At 36.1% G+C, this 26,839-nt stretch overlaps 1 protein-coding gene across 7 annotated transcripts in view; it reads right to left on the bottom strand.

Moving 5' to 3' along the window:
* Positions 1-1,097: 1,097 nt before the first annotated feature.
* Positions 1,098-26,839, bottom strand: part of LOC145667094 (uncharacterized) — a 57,503-nt gene continuing 31,761 nt past the window's right edge. For 6 of the 7 annotated variants that reach the window (XM_081734816.1, XM_081734819.1, XM_081734815.1 and 3 more), the window contains exons 11-12: positions 19,665-19,856; positions 2,339-13,074 (exon numbers count right to left, since the gene is read on the bottom strand). In XM_081734816.1, the coding sequence (XP_081590942.1) occupies positions 12,927-13,074; positions 19,665-19,856 (340 nt within the window). In that variant the 3' untranslated portion in view covers positions 2,339-12,926. Of the gene's footprint in view, positions 1,874-2,338; positions 13,075-19,664; positions 19,857-26,839 lie in introns of those variants that run through there. The other variant, XM_081734821.1, reaches the window with a different exon arrangement.

The raw sequence follows: 26,839 nt of genomic DNA, 5'->3' as shown, positions 1-26,839 counted from the left end.
AGTGGCCATAATCCCGCCGAGAAAAATAACTTTTGGGGAGAATATGTCATTACTCTTTGCAATGAAAAACTATAATTTTCCGCATAGTAAACCATCGTCGGAACAATAGCCCTGTGATAGAATGGGTCATCATCTGTTATAACCAAACGTTATCTATTATACCGAAGACCTAGGATATTGCGCCCTGTGAGACCCCACTACAGAGTCTTATGACCAAATGCATGTTGCCTAATCAACACTGAACCATGCAATCTACCACAAATTGAAGCTGCACTGTCCGCAAGGCCAGTGTGAATGTATTACCAGCACGGCATATTGCGGAGCGAGCAAGGGCAGAAAGTTGTACGTACGCCACCTACCTGATGGTTGCTGGGAATTTCTTGCAACAATGGAAGAAGTATGGATCTACCTTAGTGGCTATGAAAAAGAACATGTCATTACCAACAGAAGTGTTTATAAAAGAAAAGACTGGCTTTGTGCATCAACACAAAGAACGTTTCTCGAGGTTTTTTTTAATGGCTGTTATAGGTTTTTGATACAGAGAAAGGTTGCTCAGTAATCATACGGTAAACAAGAATGTCAAAATCAATTCTGCTTATTACCAACATGTCTTATTCCTAGTTTACACAGACAAAATACTAGCATTGTATTGTTGAAACCAATCGTATGGAACTGCACCATAACGGAGATTCAAATCACACGGGCGAGAACACAGCTGGCTTTCTACCGTCGCATAGTAGATGCGATTGGTTTCCATGATATCCATTTCGAGGATATTCCCTTTATAAGTTCAAATGCTAGTCCCTTGCATTACTATGATTGGGACTTCTCAAACAGCATCTTTCATCACAGATTCACACGGTTAATAGTCTCTCGAAAGCTTGCAATCAAGAATGAGACAACATACGTGTAGTTCAAAGAAATGTACTGCAATGGAAACTGCAATATCATGCAATGGTCCGTACCGGTGGCCAATATATCAAGCATGATACATATAGTGGCCGTGTGGAACATCTTAAGTATGCAACAACTTGAATTCGTTCGGATGGAAACGAATCAGCCTATGTAATTTACTACACTGTAGAATCAATTTCAAATTACATTGTAGAAAAGTTATTTATTGACCAAGTCAAATGTATCTTACAATATTTTACATATTTAGTCTAACCATTTCTAATGGACATTAAATACAACACTTCTTTCAAGTCGAATACTTACTTGTCCACGCATTACATGTCTCAGATTAAATCACATTAAACACACAAAGAAAGAAAGAAAGAAAAAGGACAGTGAAATGTATATTCACAGTAAGAAAACAACTGTTTCACATATGAGCAATTTGTCTACTTCATATTAATAATTATTAGTAATATAATTCTTAAAGTCTCTTCATATCATCAAACTGCACTTCTTTGTATGTTAATCAAGTTTCTAAGTATCACATATTGTGCTAGTATGGAATGTCTTAATAATTAATATAGTTCATTTCTATGTAACATTTTGCTTTTCCACATTACACATTGTCTTTAGTTCAGTTGTCGAAAAAATTACATAATGCTTATTTATTTGATAAATAAAATACGGAAACATGTTACTTCTCGAAGTTTTGTAGTAAGTCACTGGCATTTTTGTAATAGTCACTCTCAAAAATGATGTTTCTATGATGGCGTTTCTTTGTCAATGATATCTTTAAAAAATAAATATCCCTACGGTACACATTTTAATGCTTTAAAGTCAAGTTTAACTCTCAGAAAACTGTATTGACATGAGCCTACTCATTCAGGAGTTATCACAAGCAATGTTCTCTTAACACTTAAAACTTGTTTTGAACTTGGTCATGTGAAGTTCATTCATAGAGCGAGTACATTTGCGCCTGAAAGTAATACAGAAATATCATTCCCAGTTACGTTAGTACTTTTGTTTCACTTTCCACACAAAGCATAAAAATACAACTACTTGTGTCCTATTAGTTGAATTTACACGTAATTGTGTACGTACATTCATGTCCAAAATGATTGTCGCATATCTATAACTGTCTTCTTGTAAGAATATAATTTGATAATGATTTTGCAGGGTACTTTTAATACTATGTGTATAATCGGGAAATGTATATTTGTGGTAAATTTCGTAGGAAAGTAATTATAAACGTGAAAATTAGAATGAGTAAAACAAAATGTTGCTAAATAGACAAGAAAGTTTTATTTTCGTTTTATTGTTCTTCTTTACTACTCTTTTGATATGAAATTTTCCACATACATGTCTTTGCCGATTATACATGTATTAACATTATAAGAAATACCGGGCGAATTCTTTATCAAATTATATTCCTACAACAACATATTTATAGACATACGACAATAATTTTGGACACGAGTGTACCTTACAAATAAAATGATACAAAACTGAAAATCAGAGCTAATAGAATAAGAATATAAGATTCCATGTTAGAACTAGCAAATAGATAGAAGTGAACAGCTTTGAATCGCTTATTACTATTTCACAACCATGAGTGAACCCGTCAAAATTAGTTCATTCATTAGAGAGCACGGATTCTATTATTATGAATAATCTTCCAAATGTACAAATGGGCTTAGATCTCAAGTGTACGCACATGAGTAGGTGTTGCTTAAAACTGTAACTCATAACATAACATTTCTCGTCGCAATAAAATAAACAATTTATTGATTTCTTTAAAAAATAATTAGCGTGTGACCAAAGATTATATGATAAAGGGAATACGAGTTTGCAGAATAATTTTAAGTAACAAAAAGTAAGACATTCTAAAGAAACAGATTAAATTTTACCGTAAATAATTATGTACGGATTAAATGGGTTCGGCTCGCTGATTCCGAGTGACAATCCGTTTAAATCTAATATACCGCTATTTGCAGGAAGGAAAGCATCTAAATTGATTAGATTTGTACAGCTGGCTCATATGTACAAACAATTAAAATTTCAACATGCTGGAACATGCATACCTTAATGCCATGTTCGTAGTAGTACCGTGAGAAGGTAGTTTACGCAGAGAGTAAGTTTAGTCTAATTAGGACAATAAATAATCACTTCATTTTCTTCCCAATCAGACACTTATTTTAAACTAGCGAATTATTTGTTCGTTTGTTGTTTTAGCTTCACACCACGTTAAGTGTGCCATGAACCACGAACCATACTTATTAATGGTGTTCTAACCATTTAGTCAGACTGGAACCTCAACACACAAATTTGCTTCAATCTCATCTTTTTAATGTTCTACTTTAATGCAGACTTCATGAATGGTCTTTCGCTTTTTTTTTTTTTTTTTTTAAACATGAACTAAATCAATAGGTTTACGTCTGTTGAACTTAAGTAACACTCATACTTTCGCTCTTTTATAATAAACTTTGCTTCTTTTATTTCAAGCCATATTAATCTCAGTGTCATATAATAGAAAACACAGGGCTGTTATAAAGCCCTTACTATAAAACAAATCTTATAAATTTCTTTTAAGAAATGATATTGCAGTAAATTAATTTGATTGTGCGATGATTGTAAATTGTTGGTTGGCAACACTATCACAATGATGAGGTTGGCAGCACTAGTGACAACAAAGGTCATGAAAATTGCTACAATACATGAAAAAGCACAGCGTGTGTTCGTATGCAGAACTGAAATCAGATGTGTTGGTGCAGCTAAACTTCAGATAAATGTACAAAAACTCCTGATGTCAGGAGTATAAACAGTTGGCACAGTAAGTTCCTGGCTACCGGGAGTGTTTGTGATATGCAAAGAAGTGATCGGCTACCAGTGAGCCGAAACACGGTGTGAAGGGTTGCCGACAGCCTGGAGAGAAGTCCAAGAAAATCGATTCTGCAGCGGTCGCTGGAGTTGGAAATTCCTCAGTCAACAACGCGCAAGTTAATGCGTGAACATTTGAAAGCTAAACCGTACAGGATTAAATTCGTATATGAACTGACAAAAGATCAAGACACGAGACTGGAGTTTTGTGAACTGATGCTGAAATGACTGGATGATGGTAGGATAGGGAAGTTCTCCAGTTACTCATGTTCTCAGATGAGGAAACTTTCCATGTTTCAGGAAGGGTAAACAGGCACAACTGTCTTATTTGGGGAACTGAAAATCCTCATGAATATGAAACGCACGAAAGAGACAGCCCCGAAAGTGAATATGTGGTGTGCCGTATCAATGGACCAGCTTGTGGGCTGGTTTTAATTCGACGAAAACACTGTGACAAGGAAGACCTATCTTCAAATGCTTGCAAATTTTCTGATGCTCGAATTGGTTAGGTACAGAATGAAGAATCCCTACCCACTACCAGTAAAATGGAGACCCCTTCCCCCCACATTTTGGACAAGTCGTCACGGACTACCTTGACTGTAAGCTCCCTGGCAAATGGATTGGGCGGCGCACAGGCCCCACCTCTTTGTCCCAAGGTCCCCTGATTTGACACCCTGTGATTTTTGGTTACGGGGTCACGTTAAGAGACAGGTGTATGCGGAAATACTAAAGGACTTGCAGGACCTGAAAGCCAAGATTAGTGGAGTGCTGAATGGCATTTCTAACGACGCCAGACGGAATAGCATCACGGATTTCACCGGAGGTTGCAGAAATGTATGAATGTCAACGGAGCCCACCTGGACATGTGACGATAACGGCGGTGATGTATCTATGGATGATGATACAAAATGTAAGTCTCAATAAAGATCTCAACATTTATTTCATTGCAGTATCATTATATTTAAAAAAAATTAGTTATAAGCATTTGTTTTACAGCAAGGACTTTATAACAGCCCTGTATCGTTATAATATTTGATTTAGTAACACGGATCTGTAGTGAATTGTGCTACTGCAATTATTTCTTAACCTTTACAAGTAAGATCTAGATCGGATGTGGTTTCTTTCTTTCTTTTTCTCCATGATTATCATATCAAGTTTGGTAATTCAATATGGAACTGTCATTTGTCAGTGCTGACAACTTTCAAATGTTCATGCACTGACACTTATTGTCGCTACGACGCCTAGTATATTGTGACTATGAATATATTTGAATTATGAATAATTTTTTTAACCTGCTGCTTCCTATTAGTATCGTAAATATCTCATTTTTATCTACAAAATTCCACAAGTATGGAACTGTTATAGTTAATTACATACGTAGGTTTGTCTTACATAACCAAAAAATAATCGACTAGATCCTTACGTAGTGGTGGCAGTAGTTGAGATAACCGATTTGGCAACCTTCCCCCCTGTCTAAAGCTTTTACTCTCACGTTCATTATGAACTTTCGAATATATACAGGGTGTTAAAAAAAATTTGTCATAATATTTGGAGAATAGATTCGTCACAATCAAAATAAGAAAAAAGTCCACACGGACCTGTAGTCGGAAGTGCATAGTTTCGTACTTATACGATGCTGAAAACGTGAAAAAAATGAACTTTAAAGGTCCATAGTTCTGCCGTGTCGCGACAAAACGCTGTAACTTTTGAGTTACATTGTTTTGTCGCTATAAGCATTTTCGAATTTCCCCCCACTGATACTTATGTTCACCAGGCCCAGCATTGAGCTGAGTCAAATACTTTTGAAAATATACCAAAGAGAATTTCGATGTAAGTAGGAAATTAGCCGGTCTGTAGCGACTTTACGGCTCTTTTCCTCAAAACTGCTCCGCCAAAGTTACAGCGTTTTGTCGCGACAGGGCAGAGTTCCTCACTATACGACCGATTAGTCGGATCAAGACATCACTGACGAACTAGTGTGTGAACTATCTAAATATCCATCTTTGAGAACCTCCCGTACTTGCACTATCATTTTTAGAGAGGTTGTTTGGGAGTACTTGATCACTCCCTACCTACCTCCCTAAAAATTGGTGTGCAAGTACTGGAGCATTCTTAAACATGGATATTTGGATAGTTCACATACCAGTTCATCAGTGATGTCTTGACCCGACTAGGTAGGTCCCTTAGTAGTGAAGCTATGGAATTCTTGCTTCACGTATTTGTACCCTATAATTCTGAAACTATCCACTTTTGAGCACAGGTCCATATGAACTTTTTTTTTTTTTCCTTATTTTGATGCAAAGAATCTGTACCCAAAATATTGTCAGACATTTTTGTAGTACCCTACTCAAAAGACATACAAATATTTATTACTCAAGTTCAATTAACTTCCTCCAAATGTAATTAAGATTATCTTTTCAACTACAGTACGCCAAAGTAGCTCTACCACTCAGTTATCTTCATTAATGTCCGATAAACATTTCTAATCAACCGTCAAACGTTGAAGTGCATTTGTTACAGAGTGCTTCAAGACCTTGAATTTGTGGATTTTGTAGCTCTTAAATTTTCGTGTTTCGAAACAAGTAAAATAATAATAATAATAATAATAATAATAATAATAATAATAATAAAAAACATATGCAATAATATTTGATAACGGTAAGATTTCCTACATTTAACTGCTCATCCCATAAGATTTCACAACCGTCCTATCTCGATTAAACTTAGGATATATGTACAATAATTACTTGAAATATATCTTCTGTCTCTCTTTCAAAAGCAACACGCATACGTATTTGTACTTAAATAAAACTAAAATACATTTCTGTGGCGTTTATTGATTAACTAAAACTTGACTAATCAGATATGAATATGATGTTCAATGTTCTTAATATATACATATTCTATATAAACCAGAATTATATGTATTACTGTACAAATACTTCATGATTATTAATCATTTCACTGTATTTTAGTGGTTGTATGCTAAAATCGCATGTGGTTTTAAGTACGCTAGTTACCTTCACTTTTCATAACAAGCTAAGGCTCTTTGCTAAACTCCCTCTTTTCCATTTTGTTGAACTTTAGTGAGTAACTTAAAGACAATGACGAATATAAAAAATACCAGATATGTTCAAAAGTATCGAATTTTATTTTTCCCACGTAAACCAAAGAAGAGCGGCAGACTTTTTTCAGTGTAGAAGTAGAGGGGACACTCAGGCGCAGTCGTGAATTTTTTCCCACCTGCAGAAAGCGTTAGTCACTGGCAGTCGGCCAACGAGTGAAGACGTGTAGTGAGCGGTCGTCGAATTTCAGTTTTTGAAGAAATGACAGAAAAACTTGAGCAGCGATATTCCGTCAAATTTTGCCAAAAACCTTGCAATACTCAAGCGGAAACCATTCAATCGGATCGATGCATTCCATTTTGAACGAGAATGTGGGTATGAAGAGAGTATCCGGGAAATGTGATTCAGGCTTTTATCGCCAAACACGACATTTCTGTGTATCGTCAGGCTCCCTATTCACCCGACATATCTCCATGTGATTTTTGGTTATTTCCCAAGCTGAAAATGCTACTAAAAGGGATCCGATGCGAACGGCACGGTTCCTCACCATTACAAAAACTGCGTTCCAGGACTGTTTTCAACAATGGCGGGAGCGCTGGGAGAAGTGTGTGTATTACTAAAGAGACTGCTTTGAAGGGGATAAGTGATTCGGATTTCCAAATCAAGAAATGTATTTTTGTTAAGTAGAGGTTCGATACTTTTTGAACACACCCCGTATAGTAAGTATTATCCACAAAATGCTATTAAACCGTTTCTTCTAATTAACCAGAAATTTGGGTGCGCAGTTTATAGCATCATAGATGCTGGCCACTCAAAGTTCTACACAATACTAAAGATCTTCAAAACAACTATTAGTTCACGTAAGAGCATTTTGCAGTTACTACGTGCCTCCTTTCCTTTTTTTAATATATGTTTTTCATTATCTTTAAGTTATTCGCTACAATTAAGAAAGTGAGGGTGATTTGTGAATACGAAAGCATGGGTTAATACCACCCTGACATCCTTCCTCTTCAGCTACAATATGCCACCGCGTATTCAACTTATAGCCTTGTTAACCAACCATTACTGCAATGTAATTACTTTCTGTTTCACATCCTTATGCAACACCGATCTTAGGAAAAGCAGATTTTTACCAATGTTTTATGTGGATTTTGTTGAATCCGATGCAGATGGCACGTGCACGGTAAAATCATTTCGGTCAGAACAAGCCCTTCCTCGCCACACTGTGTCATATTCAAGACAATTGGATTACACTATCACGCTGCACTTCCCGCTGAAGAATTATGGCGCATTCTTTATTGTTTCGCAGTACTGACGTTACAGCCACAGTAATTTACCACATCGTCACACACATGTTTAGCCGCCAGAGCAGTTAAAACTATATGTTCTAAGACACTTTGTTTCGTTACATTGCACAAGCATAACTCAAAACACACTACAAAAATTAATACTTTTCATTCATTCATATTTCATTTATGAATAGATATATTACAGAAAAAAAAAAATCCCTGGATATTCCTTCAGCCATTTGCTATTTGGGATATGAAAACTAACTTGTCTAAGTTACAAAACAAATTTAATACGTTACTTAACAACACACTGGAAATACAAAAACATGTTTCTTAGATATTGCACAATATTCTTCTATTGATTGGCTAAGCTCGAACTGACCATTCTTACACAGTCGACATTTCGGTGTCACAGGCCACAGTTTCATTTTTAACCACGAAAATATAGCTTAACAAAAATATAAACTACGGATGAATACCAAAAATATTTTTTTTTCATTCTTTTGGGATATACTTTAGAATTATATAGTACACAATAAAAAGAACTATTAAAATAAATGCATAATTGAAGAACTTCTTTGCTTTTTTCCTTTCTTTTTTTTTCAATTTAATAACATTCTGACTGTTTTATAAAATATTGCTACTGGTGATACAAATCACCATCTTTTACGTGATACCTTCACACCCTGTATGATACCAAACATACTAAATACCACCATCTCTGTACAGTCAGCGACGAAAGTTCTTTCAGTTTAATAAAATTAATCTCGTAAATAACTTCAGAATGAAAGGATAATTTGAGTAAGTTTTCAGTAAATTAAAAAGAACGTAATTTTCTGGACGTTACCACGGCCGTTATTCCCGAAATACCAGCGATACCACCGTTAGTCCCAATATATATTTTACCGAACGGAAAGAGCTTTTGTCGCTAACTGTACATAACTTATAGTTGCAATAGACTAAAATTGGAGCAATACAAATACATCAACATTCTTTGTAGGATGAGGTAGAAGAAGCACAACAAGGCAAACAAAGGAAAAAAATCACCTTTAACAAACTCATTTCGGCATACAGTAAAATCTGTCAACTTGGCCACCTGCTCCTCTTGGCCTGGTTCGTCTTGAACCTGCATTTTCCCATAAGATATTCATTACTTACTGCTCTGTAAGTTGGCCACCTGTCTATCTTGGAAGTTGGCCGCATTGCAGCAATGTTTACCCTATGATGATAATGATAAATTTACCTGCGTATCTTGGCCACGCAAAATACCGTTTTGTTATTTTTCTTAACTCTCTCGTATTCCCATCTGAAAGGCAGATGATCAGTACTTGTGGGGACAAAGGAGCATGGATTCCCACGATTTGTTCTTGGAGGTCAATGACCAGAACGCTACCCTCATAAAGGGATAGTGAAGGAAGATGCGAACAAGAAAAAGCACGTACAGGAATTCAGGAAATGGTTGTATGTATTTGTTTACCCAGTCTGTTTTGGTAAAATCATTAACTATATTGACTCCTTTCATCAGTGGGGAGGAGGCTTTAGTAATTTCGGAAAATTCTCAAGGTTAAAGCTAACCATCTCAATTGCCAACCATTGGCACCTGACGGCTTTTTGTGTGCACATCCACCTATAAAACTCAGTTTACAGATGATATGTTTCGACTGTACAACAGGACTGAAGCACATTGGATTCTTTTCAAAAACGAAAAGAAAGCAAACATGAATAGGCGACTATTTTGCGGTAGAAAAGAACAATAACAACTGAAAAAATTAATACAAACTGCTTATAAATTTTTAAATTTATAATTTTGCTTTTCTTGTTTTCAATCTGATAATCAGTGCGCTACAATATCAATTTCAATAAACTGAATACATATATTTCTATTTTATAGTTGCTTGTGTTATAGTCTTTTCAATCCGAATAATTCAGTGTACCAGACTAGTTTTCAGGAAGAGAAAGCTATGTACAGTAATTTTTTGTAGCACTGTATATTGTTATGATTACTATGTATACATTATTTAAAAGTAGCTATCACGCCATTGCTTATTAAAATTTTACAATCAAGTTATATTAGAAATCCTATTCTAAAAACATACGAATCACACTTATTTTCTGTAAGTTGGCCACGTATCTAAATTGGCCAGTTTTCAATGGAACGGGTGGTGGAGAACATAGACAGGTTTCACTGTATATGATTTTCACTCATTTTCCTCCCTTTGAAAATTATTAAACCAGTTAGGGATGCATATGATTCACTCAGTTATAACTGTCGTTTCATCTCCCTTTTTAACTGTGCTAAGCGCTTAGCAGACATGCCTTTGGCGTGGGAGTTGTAGGTCCTTTGGAGAAGGAGCTGTAGTTATAGCCTCGCTACTGAACGAGATGCTAAGTTCAAAATCAAATTAAATCTCTTAAATTATACTTTTAACAAAGTATTTCTACGAGATAATTCTAACATATGAAACAGCGCTTTTGCACCACATATCTAGTCCAAGTGGAAAGTAATCTAAAAAAGACAGAACGCATTTACTCGTAATTCACCTGGTACATTATACGTTATGAACAAATACATAACGATCTTTACTAGTTACCAGGAAGGCAATATTGACAAAAGTTATGCGAAAACTTTAAACTAGTTATATGAATACCTAGAATATACTAAAATAACATTAAAAATAACCTTATGAGTACGATGAACTTACGAAAATGGTATATAAATTATTGGTTGTATTAATGTGTTCACTGAAATAATGTAAAATTCTTGGTCAAATAGTCAAGTGCACATCTATCTAAAGTATTAAGATCTGTTGTAAGAGCCATCGGGTTATTGAAAATATCTGAAATGAGGATTTCCACTCACTCTACTCGAGTAAGGCTTTGATAGTTTCTGTGTGGCGAACGCACTTTGTTTCATAAGGTTCAGATAATAATAATTCACCTCCAAGCAAACTCATACACTTTACGATGTATCACAAAACATTGCTTAAAAACTGTCAAACTTATTTGTGCATTATTTTTGGTGTACCCGGCTCAGACAATTTAATCCTTTTTATTTTAAAAGGCTGCTACCTTTAAACAAATAGTGTAAATAATCGTTGTACGTTCTCGCAACGGATGTATATCAGCAACGAGCAGACGAAGCAGCCAGTGGCCTTGGCAATCAACTGCAGCCAATCACAGTCGTACTTGTGCTTACGTCACTATAGTTGGTGGGACTCATGTAAGTAGCGAGAACAAGGAGATAACACGAGACGTAGCCATCATTCGGCGCCAAGGACATTAATAGGACGAGACTCACCTTCTCATCGCTGCTGAAACAACTCACATAAAATGTAATATTTAGCACATCCGTTTGTATCTGCATCATTTAAAAACATCAACATCTTTTGTTGTCATAATATTACCTTTTACTTGTAAAGACATGTAAGTATAGTGTTAATATTAAATATAATCTCCAATTTGTGCGTATCCTTAGCTTATTCTGACCCAAGAATTGCTGCCTCATGTTCGTTCGCTTTGATGTACATGGTACAGAATACATATAAATGTTAGCAAATTATCGTTGTAAGTTGTTTTTAGATTAAATGATGCTGAAATTTTGTCCTATTTGTAAGTTTAAGGTTGTTATTTGAATCTTCGCCTATGTGTGGTTAGCGGTGAAGGAATCTATTGCTTTTGTGGTAACTTGTTTCGTCGTTAACGCTCGGGTGAAAAATTCGATTAATGACTATCTACTGTAATGTTAGCACTACTTGGATCACCATCCTATGGAGTAAACATCACAAAACTACCCAGAAGCTATTTATTATATAATTGCTGTCACTTCATTTCGTCACATTTTGTAACACATGTACATTCTCAATCTTAGAAGCACACAACTACTAAAGAAGGCAAACGCTTAGCACCTTATAGACAGTACAACCAGAGATCATGACAAATATATAATGCATCATAGTTTGCACCTTGTTCGTTGAGAACTGTAGTGCTGCCATTTACGAATCACCAAAGTACGCCAAACTTTATTAACTATATTCTCCTAATTATTTTCTAATTATTGCAAAATGTGAAAAAATGTAAGTATAATTTAAACAGTGACTAGTAACTAATTCTTATTTTATCTAGTATTCAATCCTTCCCATACGTTTAATATAATGTCAATCACAAAATAATAATCAAATATGTCTCAATTAAGTACATACATACAGAATAGTAATGGAAACAAATAACATCTCCGAAAAGTCGACTGCACAAAAACAGTCAGGATATATAGGTATATTTTAGTAATTCATTAATGCTTAAGTCATATATCAAAATAAAGTTCCCAAGAACATGTACAGAACGCTCTGCAATTTAGTTTCGATTCCTAAAAACGGTCTTGATTCGTTTTGTAACAACGATACTCAAACTTGGGCACAATTCCAAGTAACAATTAATATAAATACACTGAATAGGAATAAAATCAAATAAAAAAAGTTGTATATACCAAAATTAATCTCTTATGACATTTAACACCAAGTGAGAAATAAAAATTTATATTTTTAATTATAGTCTAGTAGACAACATTCTGGCTGAAAATAAATAAAATGATCAAATGATTTCACATGCTTAAACACATTATTACGCTTCACTTCTTTCACCAAGCAATACCGTACATGGCAGTTGATGCTAATTACTTTTTCAAAGTTCACAAAGAATATAATTATATGTTTGAACAACGACCGGATCCACTCACTGGCACAGTGTCACATATTCACCACTCTCACACTACATTATTTTCCGTACACGTCTTTCATGACAGTTACGTAGCCTTCTGCCATGGTTTCTTATCAATGCCTTTATGTTCCTTAATGTGTTTGTACCTACAATTATCACCAAAAACGCAACCTGTAGTTCTCCAGAAGTGGCACTCATCACCGTTCACCGGCCCTGTCTGTTTTGTCTGCTGCCTACAAAAATGGACAAGTTGATTATTTTTTTACATGTAAAACAAAACAGAACTGTTACAAGAAAATTTTATGGAAAACTCGTTTGTTTTACAGGCCAAAATAAAACTGACTCGGAAAAAAAGTTTTCTAAATTTCGTGCAAACGTAATCTAAATAGAAAAGAGATTGTTAGAATTGCGACAGACAAAATTGAGTATGAGAGGAACATGCGCAAAACAGTGAGAGCAACCAGTTCTTTGAGTGAGGTTCATAAGGTTTAGTGATCAGTTGAATGCAACATAAAATGGTGCTAACGATAAAACCACGTGTTCACAAACGTTCGCACAAGAGTTGTAACATGGTTACACCGAGTGAAGTTGGAAGATTTGTTGATGTAGTGATTTGAGGTATAAATTCCACTATCTCTGAAACTTAACAACTCTCTCTCTCTCTCTCTCTCTCTCTCTATGGCCTATGGAACCCGGAGGTTCAGTGCCGCGTTCACAAAAGCTCTCCACTGACTTCTATCCTTAGCTAATTGCATCCAGTTTCTACTTTGTATTCCTATCTCTGCAAGATCCATCTTAATATTATCCTCCCATCTGCGCCTAGGTCTTCCTAATGGTCGTTTTCCTATGGGTCTACCAGTCAAGACTTTGAAAGCGTTTCTACTTTCTTCCATTCTAGCTACATGACCTGCCCACCTAAGCTTCCTAGACTTGACGACCCTAACAATGTTCGGCAAACCGTATAAACTATGTAGTTCCTCGTTATGAAGCTTCCGCCATTCCCCATTCTCGTTCCTCTTGGGTCCGAATATTCTTCTCAGGTCCGAATATTGTTCTCAAATACTTTCAGTCTATGTTCTTCCCTCAGAGTAAGCGACCATGTTTCGCAACCATACAGAACAACAGGCATGATTATCGTTTTAACAACGCACAAATAAATTCGAATTGACATTAGTGTGTGTATGTGTATTGGCAACATCCTACGAAAAAAAAAAAATACCTACACTTGGTATGTACGTGTATCATTCCGCTGGTGTCTACACAGAACCTAAGAAATTATGGATGCGATTCTTTTACTACTTCTCTAATACAGGTTTGGATGTTTCTGCTTGTTTGAAAGTACTGTGTGGTTCTCCATGCTGATATTTTACAAGTTTTCAAATGTCATTTCTTTCCATTTGAAATTTTTGAGTTGACTCCTGGTCCCTGGATACCAGGGGTCACCCAATTATCATGAGTATTTTGAACATTACGTCTCCCGCAGTCAAGGTACTCTGTGTTAGAAATATTCAACTCCGAAGCGTTTCTAAGAAAACTGCCCGGAGCCATATAAAGTAGGCAAAAATCTGATTGTGTACTTTGATTATTGATTGACTGAATTTTAATGGGGACGTCAGCATCGAGGCTATTTTCCCCCGTCATGATCAAGACGACTGCCACGATCAACACGGACTGACATAAATAAAATTTAAAAACGAATATATTCAAATATAAGTAAAAAAAACCTGCTGGAAAATAGATAAAAAAAAACTATAAAAAAAGTAAAATAATAAATATGAGATTAACAAATATATTACAACAACAATAAATAGTAAATATATAACAATAAATAGCAATAATAGTAACAAGAGAAAATATATAATAATAACAAGAAATAGTATATAATAATAGTAGCATTAGAGAAAATATGACTAACAAGGAATAGTAAAAAAACAATAAAAAGTTACAATATAAAAATGCAGGAAGAATAAAGAAAAAGAGAAAAGGACTTAAAAGCTCAGAGAACGTGAGCGATGTTACAAGCGTGCATAAAAGCAAGTACACACTCAACAATATCAATATCATTGCTCAATGCACGGTCAACTGTAAGCAGCAGTCCGTGATGCTCTCTAAGATCTGAGTATTCAAGACATTCGATGAGAATGTGCCGAATACTCAGGGGGACAAAACATTCCTCACAATACGGACGATTCAAACCACCCAGCAATGGGAGCTGATGTGTGCCATCCTCCAAGGCATGGCTTAACTTGTGAAGTTTATTTTCATTTGCCTAGTCCTATTCTGCTAGCCAATTAGAGTGCATCAAAGTATCGAAATAGCTACAGAGATCGGAGCGAAGAAGACTATATTCCAATGAAACTCCGGCCAAGGTGGTGTGCTTGGTAGCTGTGTCAGCACGTTCGTTTCCTTGAATGCCAACATGACCAGGCACCCAGCACACAACGACGACACAGTCTTGTTGCTGTAGTTGATGGCATCTCACAAGAATGTCTTGAACGTGAGAGTACTTACTGAAGCCATTCTGTAGGCTCATAACTACGCTCTGAGAGCTGGTGTAAACCAGCACACGATGTAACGAAAGCGTAAGCGCATGGTCGAGAGCAAGCTTAATTGCAGTTAGTTCAGCAGTATATACTGAACACTCTGAGTTGCCCTCGTCGGTGACAAAGGCACAACCAACAGAATTCTTATCCTTAGAACTGTCCGTATAAAACACACTAAAATCGGGATATTGCTCTAATAATGCTGCAAACTCCTGCAGATATACCTGGGAACTGGTATGTCGTTTCGAATGCAAAGACAAGCGCAAATCAAGTCGTGGTGTACAAAGCAACCATGGAGGTACAGCACAAAACCGAAGCAACGAGAGAGAGAGAGGGCCACACGAATTCGTCAGAGAGAAAACTCACACACGCACAGATATACTATTGGTGTGTATCACGAGAACCTACAGCATACTGCTCGTAAATCCGACCACCATGCAGACAAGGTCTACAGGGGTGGTCAGGAATATAATGCATATGCGCAGAATAATTAAGGAAGTCTCTCACGACGAAATGATAAAGAGGGTTCGTTAGCGTCAACATAAAAACTAGCAACAGGAAGGCTAGTATGGAAGGCGCCAGTAACTAATCAAATCTCAAGTGATAGACTGTGTCAAGTTGTCTCAGCAAAGAGGAGTGAGTAGACGCATAAGCAACACAGTCATAGTCTAAATTGGACCGGATTACACTACGGTATAAGAGGAGCAAAACGGTACAATCAGCACCCCATGTACGGCGGGATAGGACACGAAGGAGATTTAAAGCGCGGAGACAGGAGTACTTAAGAGAACGAATGTGCGGTGCCCACGTCAATCAACGGTCAAAGATTTGACCCACAAAACGGACCGTATTAACGAACATCAAACGAGTGCCATCCATATACGATGGTCAATAGGGCAATTGCGGTGGCGGTAGAAGTGGACACATTGAGATTTCTCAGTGGAAAAGCGAAATCTTTTCTCATTCGACCAGCGAACACGATGATGTAGAGGCAGTTGAAGTTGTCGAGTTAATGCCGCGAAAGTGTCGGAACAACAATAAATTACAAGATCGTCAACATAAAGCAGACCACGGACAGGAGCCAGGAGCTCCAGAACACAGTGGACGGCGATAGTAAACAACGTGACACTAAGTATAGTGCCATGTGGAAACTATCTTCTTGGACAAAGCACTCTAAAAGACTAGATCCCACACGCACTCGAAAATGTCGCTCATGAAGAAAATTCACAATGAAGTGAGCTATATAGCTACTAAGACCACAGTCATATAATTGTTTCAATATAACGTAACGCCAAATGAAAAAAAATAGCATACAAGATATTCTTCGTTGAGAAACACGTCGTGAATCTCGAGATCAACGAGATTGTCAGTAATGCATCGGAAAGATCAAAATCTACTCTGATAGTTATTCAAGAGCGAATTAGATTCTAAATACCACAACGGGCGCGTATTTACCATGCGTTCAAACAACTTACAAACGTAACTCATAAGAGCAATAGGTCTGTAGCTCATGGGACTAGTCACGACTTTCCTTGGTTTCAAGATGGAAAGAACCAGAGGAGAGAAACATTCCTCTAACCAGATGCGATTATACAATTGTAATAATGTAAGCTGTATATCTCGGGGAAGGTTGCGTAACATTTGATAGGAGATGCGTTCAGGTCCTGGGGCAGTATTGGACGATTCACGGAGAGCAGAATCAAACTCAACAAGCGTGAAGGGAACATTATAGTGCTCGCTGTTGGCGGTGCGTAAGTTTAACGGGATCAACTCTAACCTTATTCGAAAACGAGAAACGCTGCAGGGTAGTGTACACACTTAGACGCAAAGTGGTAGCCCAAAGTTTAGCTATCACTGAAGGGTTAGTCTCTAGGACATCATTTACAGAAAGCAGGTACAACAGAGAAGAATTATTACTAGTAAGAGAGCGAACCCGACGCCACATTGTAGACACGGATGTTCGACAAGTGACGGACGAAATATCTTGCTGAAGATTTTCGTCAGTTGCATGACGATTAAAAGTATTGAGAGCCCGCCGACGAGCAGGATAGCCTCACGGATTTCCGCAGATCATCAAGGAACTGGCTTTCTGAAATGGAACTACAAGCAATATTGAAAAGAGTCTGCTCGAAAGCCTCTGCTACTTGGAGATCATGATGACAATGAAATTCTCTGAAGTTGGGCCAGTCAGCATGCTTCAGATTGAAACGTCGGAGAAGAAACTGAAGAAAAGCACGGAGATCTTTGAGGAATAACGGAAAGAGATCAATGCTACAAACATCAAAATGTACTCTCCATGTCAATGAGATCGACAGATCAGCACTGCACATCGAGAGATCGATACAGGAATACGTACCACGGGCAGTGGAGAAATAAGTCGAACTCACTCTCTTCAAGAAAATCCGTTACCTCACATCTATGATCGTCAGTGTGGACAGAGGCCCAGAGATGGTGATAGGCATTAAGATTTCCAACACGCAAAATTGGCAGTTCAAGCGGATGACAGAGCTGAAGCACTTCGGTGTTCGTAAAATCTTCAGATTGAGGAATATATAAGGAACAAATGGTAAGCGGGCGAGGGAAGAAAACTTGCGCCGCAATAGCTTGCAGTCGGGTAACTATGTGAATTTGCCGAGAATAAAGAGAATCGGCCACGTCGCCAATAACGCGACCATGCACCAGGCTTATCACATCTGTAAACAGTATAGTCAGAAATAAGAAAAAACTGGGTAAGTTTGAAATGAGTTTCCTGCAAACAGACAAGGGACTGATGAGTGGTCTGAGAGAAGTTGTGTCAACTTTCGAAATCGTTATCTCGAAATGTATTTCGGTCTTTTCCCGAAATACTTCAAATTAAAACTTTTATTTAGGTTCCGATCCTGGAACCGAAAACATTTTCTGTTCCGCTACCATGCACAATCCTATTCACGACTCCTCAGACGGAGCTCTTTCAGCGCCGCAAGTATACATACATATTACACACTATGCATACACAAATTCAATTGGACCATCATAATCTATCGGACTGGCTACTTTTCTGTTAATATTGTATATGCAGTGGATCATTACATATTGGCTGAACCTAAACAAATCCTGAACGAATCAGTTTTCAAAAACAGTGGATACTTTATTATATGTCACGTAAAAAGTACGCAAAATACTTTTGCTAAACGCATCTTCATGAAAAGCTTAATGCCAAACTTCTTGTCTAAACTTACGGGATTCTGAGATATGGATATTTGATTTGGAAAAGGTTAAATGGGGGTTATGATTATTTTAAAAGATTTTCATATCTTGAAATCCTTTTATATTATTTGAGGTTAAAGTTTAAAATGTAAAGTTATTTTAGTATATTTGTGTATACTGTTATCGCTATATGCTTGTAATCTGTGAATTCTGTCCATAAAGTAAGAACGCACGGTTCGGAAAGATCAAAGATACCACGGTTCTAGCGAAATGCAAGTGCATTCTAAAGATGTAGAGACATGCAAATTAGTCAGGATTAAAATTAGGAATTACACTTCTGGGCATTCGGTATTTATGGACATAATATTCCGTTACGTATGAGGGATGAGTTCCCCTTGTGATCACACTGTTCGGGAAGTTGGGGAGGAAGAAAGGAAACGACCTGGTACCATTATGCGAGGCATCATCCTGGGATCTGCCTAATAAGGATTAGGGAACCCTCACTTAGAACATTTGGCCTAAGAAAGCCTTTACACTTTTTTGACCGAGTACCACCACAAGGAATCGAACTCGGGACCATTCACACCAAAAGCGAAAGCGATAGGACTACGCTACGCAAGGCCACTACATGCAATTGGTATTTAAATTGGTTGAACAGGTGTTCCAGCTTCATTTTTTCTCTTTTAAATATATATATATATTTAAAAGAGAAAAAATGAAGGAAAAAGTGGATGTGATTTTTTAAGATGTCTATATCTCGGAATAATTCCATAGGATTAGGGAAATGAAATTTGGTATTTACACTTTCCACTTCAGATAACTGAATATCGGTACGTACATATATAGAACTAAAAGAATACTGTGTTTAGTGTCCTTGTTATCCAGCATTTCTGTCTTACCTATATTATTCTATGTAGATACTTTTGACGACAATGTACACATACATACATTACATTTATGCATGCGCGTACGTACGTTCCAAAGAACTTCCAACCTATGACTTGTTTCTTAGAATTTTTAATTAATATCATATCTTTGAATATACGTACATCAACTTTTCTTTCTTTAATTGAATATTAGCACTGAGTACTTACCCTGTTACAGGTTTGGTCTTCTTAATCAACTCTCCAACAGGGTTATCGGGATACCGTATTAACAACTTTTCCCCAGCAACTTCCTTATGTTGTAAGTTTCTCATGGCTAAACCAGGAGCTGTCTTATCCCGAAAATTGATAAAAGCACAATACTTCTCTGGCAATACTCGTACACTATGGACAGCACCAAACCTTCGAAAATTTTAAGCAACACATGTAAAAATTTTCATCATGTCAATTCACTACACACAAATTACCTATCACAAACTAATACTTTTACTATTATGTTCACTAGTTTATATTCGTATTCAGAGTTATTTACTCCATATTTAACATACATACGGCATTTGGTGGACTCAGGTCATTATACAAAGATGGATAAACACTTACAAATTTGGTTACGTATTAAGAATTTTTACATTCAATATATTTTAAATTTTAATTAAAATTTGTGTTCAGTTTTGATTGAGTTAGAATATTTTATTTCTAATAAATAGTCAGAAGCCGGTTATACTTGTGATAACTAAAGACTGGTAGTTGTGGTAAAATGCCATATTTTGTCATTTTTACAAGAAATCGAGAATAAACGCTATTTATTGTCATCACTGGACATATTTGATATTTTGTAGTTGCTTCTTAAGTTTTGTTAACATTTTTACCGGAAGTACAAGTCAAATTGTTTGCCGTTGTACTTTGGTGAGTGCCGAGGTAGAGTTTATGAACTTTTTAAAGATAGTATTTTTGTTACGGTAGTCACTAGCATATTTGCTCTGCAGTTTTTTATTTAAAATAGAAACATTTCTATGATTTGTAATTTTCTATCTTCTTTCATACTGTTGATGTTTTGGTTATTGATACTTTTAAAGTTATAGTTATTAATTAGTTTACAATCCTTTATGTAGATTAACTCACTTAATGTGAGCTCTTAGTCGGTTTTTGCAATATAAACTGCTATTTTTAAAATTTATTTTGCCATTTTCGGTATTTTATTTTGTCTTCAGTGATAACCTTGTGAAGTAGAAATATCTGTTTTGGTGTCCAATACAAAATCGATTATTTTCTGTTCCTCTTTATTAAAGGAACACTGCTGTCTTTTCATATATGTAAATACACGGAAGGGACGAAATGAATTTATGAAAATTAGTACTACAACTTGTGACATAATCCAAAGAATATAATATGGATTTTATGACAGTTTAACAAAATGTAGATCAGTATTTATTAAGCAAAAAGACTCCATGATTAACTGCATATTTGGATTGGATTGGATCTGAATATACATACACTCCGAAAATAAGTAATTTCTTCGGACAAAGAAGTTGTATTACGAAGTGAAAAAACACACTGCCATAACTAAAGACAATTTTTCCTGAAGTGACGGGAGAAGTGAGAGCAGAAAAGCAATGGTGCAGGCGAGGAATGCCAAAAAATTAGAGATAACCAGCAAACCGGTGTGCCCGAGCTCGGTCCAATGCAAACCGGTCTGGCAGAAAGACGTATGTTAGAAGCGTGGTCACAAATGGAAGTGCGTGATGTCGTTTGCTATGAGTGGACGCGTGTGACTAGTATTTCAGATATTCACTGACGCCTACAAAGCGTCTGTAGAGAGATGCTGTCATGTCCCGTCAAATGGTTGGGCGATGGTGCGTAATGTTCAATCAAGGAAGACAGCGTGCGAAAGATGAAGACCGATCTGGGCGCTATTCCACGTCCACGACTGCAAACAACATCCACAGAGTACAGGAAATGGCGTTAGCCAACACGCACGTAACTAGGTCTCATGATTGATCCACATTCGGCGTTGAACGTGCTCAAGCCCACCACATGATTCACGAGTTATTGGGATATCGGATGGTGTCGACAAAACGGGTGACGAGAGACCTCACCCCTGAACACAAGATTGCACGAATAGTAATAAGTAGAGCCCGGATTTCTATGCACAAACAAACCCCGAGATATGTATGCAAATATGCACGAAAAATATAAAAAATATGCATTAAAAATTTTAACATATACACTGAAATATATACTAAGAAAATAAAATTTCAATTTCTTATAAAAATATCTCATCCTAATGACCTCTGATGTTTGGACTATTAAGGTCTTCCTTAGGTTTTCTTCTGTAAACCCTTTGCGTTTATCAGTAAGAAACGTTTTGTAGATCGAAAAGTTCCTTTCTACATCAGCAGAAGTCACTGATGCATGGGAAAAACACCAAATGTCTTCATGTGTTAGCTCCTCTTCCAATTCTGTGTTCACCATTAAATATATTTCCAATGTCACGGACTGTTTCGTACCCGGAACTTTTGCCTAATGAAATGAAATAAAATCTAAGTTTTACGTCCCATAGTTATGCTGGTTAGGCTAAAGGAGACGGTGATGATGAGAGATGAGTGAAATGGTGGAATGAAGAAAATGGGAGAACCCCGAGAAAACCCACGAGCACGGTGTTTGTCCACCACAAAATTCACACGGCGCGAGCTGGGATCGAACCAGGGACCCCAAGCACCGGAGGGAACGCTCTACCACTGAGCCACTGCGCCCCCAATTTCTGCCTAATACTTGGCAAAGTTTATCTGACGGTAGTTTCACTGGACAGTCTGTGATAATTCGTCCAACAGAGTGAATGCAGCAAAGCATTGTTACGGCATTCCAACTGTCTGATAATTTCAGGTATTTTCGAGAAGTGGTTGTGTATATACTTAATTTTGTTCTCAATGCCACTTGTAGAAAAACATTTTTGTAACATATACACAGCGGCTGCATCATCGGGATTTAGTGAGTTTACAACAGTCTTCACTTGATTTAAGTTTACTGCACAACTTCTACCCACGAGCCCCATCGGTTTTAAACTGGTTGCGGAAGTAGCGGAACATTTTTCGCAATTTCACGGAAGATACGTACGCACAATGGAGCTTTCACAAATACTTTCTTTATATTTGATACAAGCACGTCTACTTCCACATATTGGCATCTGATTGTTTCTGCTGTACGATGAAGACCGTGTGCAACACCAGTCAGGTGGACTAAGTTTGAATTCAACATTTTATTCTATTATTCTATACAACGTTTTATTCTACATCTGCCTTTACAAAGTAATTCAGTTTACTTTAAATATAACCTACTTTTTTGTGATAGAGTCTGAAACATGCTAGTATGCAGCAATAAAATTCAAAAATATGCAGTATTCTGCAAGGTTTACGAAATATGCATACACATCGAAATTCACTCAAAATATACAATTATATGCGCTATCATAGGAGTCTCAAACGAATCCTTACAAGTCCGTCTGAAAGAAAAAAAATACGTTTCTGCATTTTATTATAAACATCCATTTTGCATATAAATCCGGGCTGTAGTAATAAGTTTCATACACCTGATGCAGTACGAGCGCAAGATTAATGATTTCCTCTTCAGGATCATCACAGCCGATGAGATTTGGGGGCACAAGTTTACTGCAGAGACCAAGGCCGCTTCAATGACATGGAAACAGCACCAAAAAATCCGAATTGTCGCAATACGCAAAGAAGATTATGCTGACAGTGTTCTAGGACGAGAAGGGTTTCATATTGCTTGATCTTCTCACTGTAGAGCCCATCAATGCGGCTTGCTATTGCCGCACACCAAGCAAACTTAAGTTTGCCATTTGACGCAAGAGACCAGAGCTCTTAAGTTGAGGAGTTTTGTTCTCTGATGAGAATGCAAGACCTCAAACAGCAAGGGACACTGCAGAACACCCTGCCTACAGTCCCGATCTTGCCCTATCAGATTTCTATCTTTTTGCTGCATTGAAGTCAATACTCTCCGGACGCGCGAAAGCAAAAGCAACGAAGAAGTACAACAGACTGTGAAGAACTTCCTCAAATCGCTGGGCATCCATTTTTACAAGAAGGGTTTCTTGAAGTTAATACACGGTACGACAAATGAATCAATGTCGGTCGCAACTATGAGAAAAACAGCCATTTTTATAATGACTTTCTAATTTTCAATTTATAATATAGTAAAAAAAAAAAAAAAAAAAAAAAAAAAAGTTACGAAATTTACTTTCGAAATGTCCCTACGGGTTATTTTCTCTTGTTACCTTTTGGGCAGAAAAAGCGTGTGTGTGTGTTGAATTTTCATACTGTTTATTGATTGTAGTCAAACCAAAATCCTCTTTTTAACCATATTAAATGATTTACTATTAGGAATTTTATCTAATTTCCTTTGACAATGACCAAGTTTCATCTTATACAGAATAATTTTAGGTTTCAACGTAGATCATTTATATTGTGAACCTTCGTACTATATTTCTCGATATGTATTTTTCTATTTTATCTGTGTTTTACCTGTACTTCTTATTAATTCGGACTGCTTGTTTTCTATTATGTAAATATGGCCCGGACAAACTGATACAATGCTGCATATGGCGTAGTACTCGACGTTACTTAGCTTCAATACATTGTTCCATCTTTTCAAAAATAGACTGAAATAGTAGTGACGTCATTTCCTCTCCGTTACCATGGTGATCGCCATTTTGTTTTCTACACAAACGTGAGTTGAAGTATGAGATGTTGTGTAGTTTCATGTGCATACGAACAATGACTGAAATTATTTAGAATGTTCAAATACTTTGAGGACGAAGTGAAGTTGGTGGGAAAAGGTACAACAAGAAACTAGTCATGAGTGGCTCTGCACATATTTTTAAACAACTGTTAAAACAGTAATTCTTCGTGCTTGGAACACTGTATGTAATATCGATACCACTGAGTGAAAAATTTAAACTTACAGTGAATAAGATGGATGCACTTTGACAGATATTGTAAATATCAAAATAAAAAAAAATAAAAATAAAAAAAAAACAATAACAAAAGTATCATGAAAAAGACATGAAAAAGAACATTTCCGAGGGAATGTAAACTTGTACTTATTTCATTTTAATACTTGTCAATATAGGCCTATAATTTTCTCTCTATGAAACTAAATATTACTTACCTAATTGTTTTTCCCATCTTTTTCTGCTTCATTCATGGGAAATGTAAAAAATCGTTATCGCTATAATGTTTACAATCAGGTACATAACACATAACCATTTTTACGTTATTTCTCAGTCTTCGCTCGTGTTTGTATAGAAAATAAAATGGCGATCACCATAGCAACGAAAAGGATGTGACGTCACACTATTTCAGTCTATACTAACCAGGTTGTTCTTCCCAAAATTTGTTTCTTCTGGCATGTTAAAAAACAACTGAAGTATTAACAAAATGTGTTCCATTGTTATGCAGCAACTCGCAAGATATATTCAAACAAAAACAAAATAAACATCTATTTCGGCATTCTAAGTTTCTTATCACCTTATTGCAACAGAAACAACGAAACAAGCAAAGCAAAAGAAAGAGGGGGCGGAATACTAAACTAAATAAACATTAGTATATACGAAAGAAATTTAGGGGATAAAAATTAGTTATTGAGCGATGGAACATATCTGCAAAAATAATAGTATGATGAATCGTCTATAACGTTTCTTCATTGCATTTTTTTAAGCCTTTATTTCAATTGCTCTAGCGGTCAATTTTCGTCAGGGCAAAAGGCTTATATTACTTTCCTATGCAGATCTTCACATAACTGCTGCAATTAACAGTGATACGTTTTATATATCTCTGTATATCTATATCTATATCTATCTTCTATCTATCTATCTATCTATCTATCTATCTATATATATATATATATATATATATATATATATATATATATATATATATATATATATATATTAGCACCTTATATGAGGTATCCATAACTAGTTATCTATCTTCTAGTTAAGAGCCCTTAACCTATTATTATATGAATACACTAAACTTTTATTGTTTGTTTTTTGTAGAATCCTTTGTTGCTTCTTGTACTAATCTTCATTATGTCCATCAACGATGAGCGTTTGAAGATTAGTGCAAGACAATATCACGGGACTCTTACAAAAAACAGGTTTAGTGTATTCGTATATTAATCGACTTAGGAGTTCTCAACTAGACGATAAATAACTAGCTACGGATACCTCATATAAGGATGCTAAAATAATATATCATATAAAAAAGATATACATATAAAGTTTTTCTAAAATATATATATATATAAAAGGTGCCGGTACGCTGGACCTGAGGTTTATAATAGTTAAAAAGCTGCATACCTTTCAGGGTATTATTATTATTAACAAATCAAAGTAATAATAATAATAATAATAATAATAATAATAATAATAATAATAATAATAATAATAATAATAATAATAATAATGACGATGTCCAGTAACAGGGTGTCTACTAAAATTCCAAAATGAAATTTCGTGACCTTTTTTTTACTAAACCATAAAATTTCAGAACATCCTCAAGAGCAAATTTGGGTGCGAATTAGGTCAAATTTTCATGCATGCGATAGAAGCGTGCTTTTCTTGCGATTTGGTAGCGTCTAAACCTGACCATACACATTTCTGACGGTGAATTTTTGACGTTTTATTGAACAAAATTTTCCAGTCTGTACTTATATCTGTATTGATTTTAAAAAATCGTGACCCAAAAGCTAAATTTCTTGACTTTCATGACCCGTTTCTGATTTCGTGATTATCGCGACCGATAGACACCCTGAGTAGCCTTATTGTTTGATTTCTCACGAATCCCACCCTCAACTTTCCATTTCTCACGGCCATTGAACTTCAGCGACAGACTAATTTGTTCGGATTATTTCGTTGTGGGAGGTCAGTCTTTTCAGAAAAAAAAAATATATATATATATATATTGGTTGATTCAGAGCCTTTAAGGTTTATATGACTGTGCGAAAAAGGAATGAAAAAGAGGGAGTCGCGAAGAATGTCAGCGAGTGAGAGACAAAGGGGCTCAAATATTTCTAGTCCCTGAATACAATTAACTGACTTCAAGAAGGAACAAAGATATGCAATTCTTTCTCCATAAATTAAAAACTTGATTTCCAATAAAACTACACATTCATTATTTGGTATTTTCGCAGTTTTTCGTCAACCCCTTTTTAAGACTGAAGAGAAAATATTCCGTTCTCATTAAAAGGTGCCGGTACGTCGTTGCGTTGTGCCTACCAGAAAAAAAATACTATACATGTATACATATAGTACAACGTACCACTGTTGGTTGCAACAATTATATGAAGATCTGCATAGGAAAATAATT

The sequence above is a fragment of the Thermobia domestica genome, chromosome 12, assembly GCF_964235325.1.
Source record: "Thermobia domestica chromosome 12, izTheDome1.hap1.1, whole genome shotgun sequence".
NCBI lineage: Eukaryota > Metazoa > Arthropoda > Insecta > Zygentoma > Lepismatidae > Thermobia > Thermobia domestica.
Note: the sequence above shows the minus strand (reverse complement) of the source record. Positions and strands in the feature narration are given on the sequence as shown.